The sequence below is a fragment of the Morone saxatilis genome, unplaced genomic scaffold, assembly GCF_004916995.1.
Source record: "Morone saxatilis isolate NCDOM2014 unplaced genomic scaffold, NCSU_SB_2.0 Contig1, whole genome shotgun sequence".
In the NCBI taxonomy this organism is placed as follows: Eukaryota; Metazoa; Chordata; class Actinopteri; family Moronidae; genus Morone; species Morone saxatilis.
Genome location: NW_023339651.1, coordinates 4,351,869 through 4,358,381, shown reverse-complemented (window position 1 = coordinate 4,358,381; position 6,513 = coordinate 4,351,869). Strand labels below are relative to the sequence as shown.

The window sequence follows — 6,513 nt, the reverse complement described above, 5'->3', positions numbered from 1 at the left end:
TTGCTCTGTGACTTGAATATAATGGTAATACATGAGAGGCACAAACTCTGCACTGTCACATTGCACAAACATGTGAGACGCATCTAGGCTGCTCGTCAAAGCTCTAACTGACACAGACTGTGCTATTTAAAATCTGTCAAACTGTCTGGAAAACCGCAAAAATGCATCAGTTTTCAACAGTTTATACAATATGACCAAAGAATGGTGAAGATGAAAGGCCGTTCCTGGCCAGGGAGCGAAAGCAACACGCACCTGTTCTTATACTCTTGATGGGCTCATGTGTTGTGTCAGGCAGGCATGTACAGAGAGGTCTGACGAGACACTCTCACACTACCTGTTGGAGCAGTTTTTTGGCATTTGATTTGGTCCGAGCAGCAGGAATGACTGCGCTCTTGTAGGTGAGGTGCTCTCGATGAGGCTAGGAAGAATGGGCCACAGCTGTTCAGTTTTAAATGCCAAAGTATCCAATTGGCAAGGCTACGATGTGCAGAAGAGGACAAAACAGGGTCACTTTTTTTTTAGCCGCCAAAGATCAATGGGACATTGGACCCCTTGTGGCAATTATCTAAACAAAGTGATAAAGATCCATTGGATATGCTGTGTTCAATATTCATCACGGACATTCAGAAAGGGGTTCTTGCAAAGAGTACAGACAAACTGGTGCCATGAACAGCTATAAGAAAAGACATCAACATAATGGAACAATAAGAAGAACATCACCATAAAACAAAACAGGCCTGAATATGCATTCAAGTGTGTTTTTCTTTTTTCTGCAAGTTAAAACTAACCAAACTTTTGATTCCCAATCCCAACTGGATTTGTCATCCACTTACCGAACTTAATATCCCATCTGAGACCAAAGGACAGCCTACATACCCTGGATATTAAGCGACCTACATTTGAGCTAATTGCAAGTTCTGCACATTACATATGCGCACACAGGCCAACTGGATGGCAGGGCTGGCACTAAAAGCTCTAAAGCCCTGCTTGTTGGGAGTCAGGCCAGACCCCCTCACATCACCATGGAGATGGCCCTCCATTGTAGGGTGAGAATTAATGCACTTGAGGGGTCCTGGCACGTCCACAGTCCTGTTACAAGTGTGGGGACTCATTCATTCTCCCCTCACCACGGAGGAGAAACAGAAACACAAATTATACTTGTTTAAAATGGAGGAATCTATATATCCGTGTATCTAATGGTGTTAGAGTAATACAACCCTCTCTGTAAAGCGACAAGCTGTGCTGGTAATTACAGTGCTATGATGCACACACAATCACTGGGTATACTGGGAGAGGCTGCAGCCATTACATGAGTCAAAGTGCCACACACATCTGAGTAAAAAAGACTTTCTCCTTCACAAACTGACTCCTATCCTGTAACCTTGCAACAGGTGCAAAAACAAGGGTAACTTCCGTGAAACTTACCTGACACTAAAGTTTGTTTTTTTTCCTGTCGCCTACATTCAACCAACTGAATCCAAACAGGAAAGCAGGAGAGACGGGTTATAGGGTATTCACAGACGCTTCACCGTATCCCCGCGGTGCGGTTAATCATAATTCCCAGGATCGCCACCGGTGCTGGGGAAACCAGGTAGCAGCTGGAGGTTTGGGAGTGGCTGCAGGGCAGCTTTGGGGATTTAACTCCTTCCTTTCCTCACAAGACACCACCCAGCCGACACGACCTGTTTGTTACCTGTTCTCGCCTTACACCATTGGCTTGTAACACAACATTTGCAAGCGCTAAAACCACCCCTCCCTCTTTACTCCTCCAGCCTTGAAAAGCCCGAATCCCGCACCACAAGCCTCCAGGGCTTCCCAAACACATCACCAAAGTTCAGAAAAGTTCAAGCAGCATTTATAAAATACACACCCGGTAAAAGTGAATCCACGCCCGCAGAAACTTGAGCAAAACTGGAACCCCCTGAATCAGCTGCTTTTTACTGATGTATTCACCCATTCAAATGGCATGAAGGGGGACTGGCCGGCCATTCATATGCTGATGAGCTGGCACAGATACCGTGAACTCAACCAACACTGTATTCCAAGTCAGGACCTTCACTGCGAGGAAGTGTCAAGTGATTCAGTCTGTAGCTGAAATCTGATTAAAGGGAATCGTCCTAATCAGTTAGTGGGAAGTAAATGAGTAGATTTACTCAAGTTGTGTGCTTAAAGTTGAACTTGCACATCAAAGTATGTTTAAACTGGGGACTAATGTGTGGGGGAATAAAGTCATATTTTGGGGCTCCAGAGGGTGAGGTGCGCAATTGCCTCAAGTGATGTCACTAGAGTCAGCGTCAGTTGGAGTAAAGTTTTGAAAATTAAAACAAAAAAAGTGAGTTTACCATACCAGTAGCCCGCTCCTCGTCTCTGTTTGAGACTACCAGCTCGAGGCTACATGCATTGTGGGTAATGTAGGCGCCACATTTTGAGAAGGAAGAAGAAGTGTGGGATATAAAAGATATTTCTCCTGTTAATTGTGAGTCTGAAAATGTTGTTTTTTGACTGAATTTGAGGTACTTGTACACTGTACATACATTTATAAATACTCCACTACAATTCAGAGGGAAATATTGTACTTTTTTGTCTCTGCTACATTTGACAGCATTACTTTCAGATTAAGATGTTATAAATAAAACATATCATGCATTTTCAAACACAACAGTATAAAACGTGGTGTAATCGAGCTCCAACTTAACTAAAACAGTAATATAGATATAACGCTATTGCATCAGAGATAATTAATGATCCACTTATATAATATATAGGCCTAGTATAACACTAAAACTATAACATAATAATTTATTTTAAATATATAAGGTAGTTCAAATTGATTTCACTTTGACCAACCACAACATTAAAATACAGTATCCATTTATTAATAATAAATAATAATAATAATAATAATGTGAAAATATAATATTTATAATATATCCCTTATAATTATGATTAGTACTTATATTTTTGATGCTTTATGTATATTTTGCTGCTATAATAGTTCTGTTATGTTACCCAAATTCTGGATCTGAATAAAGGATGGTTGGTGAGAACTGCAAGTCAGCAGGTTTTTAAGTTTAAACAATTGGCATGTATTCCTCCCAGGACTGCTCCAAATGTCCACCCACTCCAAAATGCCCAGAACCCCACGGTTTAAACACAATAAACCCCTCTGCCTACAGTGTTTACACTTGATGAACTTCACCCTCTAGATAAATGAAAGTTATGAGATCTGGTTTGCAGGAAGTAAAATCACTGAAGTATTACATAAAGTTTAAGTGCGCTGAGATTTTACCGTGCTAACCAACACTGTATCATCAATGAAGGGCAGGAGTAACCTTTTTCTCATATGATCCCTTAAAGTGCAAACAAGCGATGTTTATTCTATATATCTAATTAATTAGGATCTGTTTGTTTCATTTTGGTATATATATAAGGGTGTTTTGCTGTTCATCAGTGTAAAAAAACATACAAATTAAATCTACTTTAATTCAATATTCAAAGACAACATGAACACTTCTTTAACCACTTTACTGTAGTAGAAAAAGAAGACCAAGTTTACCTTATCACATGATAAAAGTGCGCCCTCTCCTGGCTGTGAACTCATGCCACATTTTGATCTCATGCTTGAGTGAGACTACAGAATGATGAATGAAAACAATAAAAAAAAGTCATATTGAATGAAAACCTTACCTTGTCTATGGAAAGTGTGTCAGCAGAAGATGTCTCTTCTGCCGTTTGATTCAAATTCTGCTGCTCAAACATTAATGTGTCATTTAAATCAACAGGATCTGGCAGCTCAGAAATGTCAAATTCTGGTATGTTAAGCTGTGGTATGGTGTCATAAATAGGTGAATTAGGGGGTAAAGGGAAATCCATATCGTCATTGTGTAGAAGAGTCTGTGGCTGTTCTACTTTATCATCCTGCAGTGAGCTTTTTGACTGTTCGTCTCTGACCTTTGGCACCTGTGCGTACAGTTGCAAGCCATCAGTTTGCAGAGGTTTTGCCGAGTTAAATGAAAAACCTCCTGTTGAATTGCGTTTCTTTATATTATCCGGGCTGTGTGCAGAGCTGCTGGTGGTCTGCTCTTCCTTCTCACAGGGCTTCACATTTGGTATGTCCTCACAGAAGCCAAAAGTGGAGAAGCGGTACGTCTCCCTTGAAATATCCCGAGCTGATACTCGAATCACCGGTGTTACGTCAGCCATATCCGCTGGCTTCCTGTCAGTCACACACTCAGGTGGATCCAACTTATGAGGACCAGGCTCCAGCTCCTTCACATACTGCGCAGGGACATAAAAGGGTTTGGTGTGCTGGTCTTTGCGGACGTGCCACCAGTGCTCATTGGTCTTGGAGATCAGGATGTAACTTTCATTGGGCTTTATGGACACAAGGCGACCATCCGTCCCTGTATACTCAAAGTGATACTGCACTGACACTAGCTCCATGCTCCGGTGCACCCGTGCGGCCTTTGTGTTAATGTGGATACAGTCTTGACATCCTGGAGTTGGAAATAAAGGAAATGTGAAATTGAACAAATGTCAGTCAGTGGGTTACAGTTACTACACACACACTTCCACCTACAGAAACATGTTACCTCTTTTCACCTTGATTCCCACTGGCATGTTAATGTCATGGGAGTATTATGAGACAACGGGCCCCTGGGCACGGACATGTTAAACCCACCCATGCTTCAACTTAGCAGCAAGACACCCAGACTGAAAATAAATCTTTGTGGTCATTTTGTGTCTCTTTTTGGTTGTTTTGTGCCTCTTTATTGTCATTTTGTATCTCGTTATAGTCGTTTTGTGTCTTTTTGTCAACATTTTGTGTGTCTTTGTAGTTGTTTTGTTGTTCTTTTGTTGTCATTATTCGTCTCTTTTATTGATTTATGTCTCTTTGTAGTGATTTTGCATCTTTTTGTAGTCGCTTTGTGGTTGTTTTGCATCTCTCTTGTGATCATCCTGTGTTTGTAGTCATTATGTATCTCTTTGTCGTCATTTTGAGTGTCTCCATGATCGTTTCGTGTTCAGAGTTTTGCACTATCATAAGCTTTCTGATTTACAAGAAAGATTGCTGTAGGCTGGCAGAGGTAAAAAAAAACAAAAAAAAACTCTATTTCTGTGCACAGGAATAGACAGGAAGTTGTTTCCATTTGCTGCAAAACAAGTTCAACTCAAACTTAGTCTTAGACCACGAGAGCAGCAGACTGAAGACTGCTCAGCCACAAAACAGGAAGCCTGCAGCAACTGCGTCTCAGCGTCAGTCTGACGTCTCCTAGCAATCTCAGTTTGCCTTATCAGTCTATGTTTTATCCATTAATCACTCAGTATTTACAGCTGTCTGTTGTCTCCTATAGTAGGCCTACATGTAATAGAAACATTAAGAAATCTTAACATTTACATTAGTTTAACAGGTGTGAGGGAACTTATGAATGCTTATATCCTATGTGCATTGTAAAATTCAGAGAAAATGCAAAAAAAAGAAAGAAAATAGTAACAAACATAAAGGAAAATTACTGAAAAATCTACAAATCATTTCCAAGTTAAGTTTGACTCAGTGTCATGTTGATTTAGTTTGTTCTATATCATATTACAAAAGGTAGAGTAAGTAAGCAAGCGCTTAAATGAATTAGAATAAAATTTCAAGCTAAAAAACAGAGTCAAAAATAAGAGAACTAGCATACCCCGAGGCTTCAGTGTGGGATAATATTTCGTCTACTTGCCTGATTTTGTTTCCAATAATTTCCCGTCATTGGATGTTGCTCAGACGACCTTGAAGCAGTTTTGTATCTAAGGCGCCGGATTCGCAGAGCTCAAACTGCCGCATACAAGTATTGTTTCTGCTCGCCTACCGAGCTCTTATTTCCTGTTCTGTGTGAGGGTTTGTTTCTCTACCGAAAGAGGCGAGGTGATGCATTACAGCACAAAAGCCACAAGAAATGGGAAGTTTGACTTCAACCATAGTTCCCAATGTATTCTTGATATTCGTGCATTCTCTTTATGGCACCTCACTGACAGAGAGGGGGGAGGAGTGGAAAGAGTGGCAGGGTGGTGATTCATTTAGGCATCACCAACACAGCAACACTAAAACAGCAACAAACTTCTTGAATTAAAAAAAAACTTCATGTAGACATTAAAGCAGACATATACTCATTATTTGTGCTTATTTTAAGCAGCTGATAGGCACACAAAAGAGCACAAGGAAGTGTTTACAACTCAACAAGTCATATAATACCACAGACAAATGCAATCAACCTCTTTTTCATAGACAGAAACTTAATTTTTAAGGGTTTTAAATGGATTCACATCATTTTAATTCTCACCCAATCACTCGATAACAATGTGATGTTTCTCCACTCATTCATTCAGGTCTTACCTTTAACTGTCACCCATCTGAACGTTAGTCTGTGTGTCACTTTTCTTTGGATTTAGGGCAGTTTGTATAAAGAAATGTATTTTCTCAACTGGTGTAATTAATCTAAAAAGACATATTACACAGATAGATAGATAGATAGA

General features: G+C 40.2%; 1 protein-coding gene across 2 annotated transcripts in view; it reads right to left on the bottom strand.

Annotated features, from left to right (window-relative positions):
* arhgap27 (Rho GTPase activating protein 27) overlaps positions 1–5,889 on the bottom strand; it is a 23,128-nt gene extending 17,239 nt beyond the window's left edge. For both annotated transcript variants that reach the window (XM_035670930.1, XM_035670939.1), the window contains exons 1-2: positions 5,721–5,889; positions 3,688–4,496 (exon numbers count right to left, since the gene is read on the bottom strand). In XM_035670930.1, the coding sequence (XP_035526823.1) occupies positions 3,688–4,443 (756 nt within the window). In that variant the 5' untranslated portion in view covers positions 4,444–4,496; positions 5,721–5,889. The remainder of the gene's footprint in view (positions 1–3,687; positions 4,497–5,720) is intronic.
* Between the last annotated feature and the right edge of the window lie 624 nt (positions 5,890–6,513).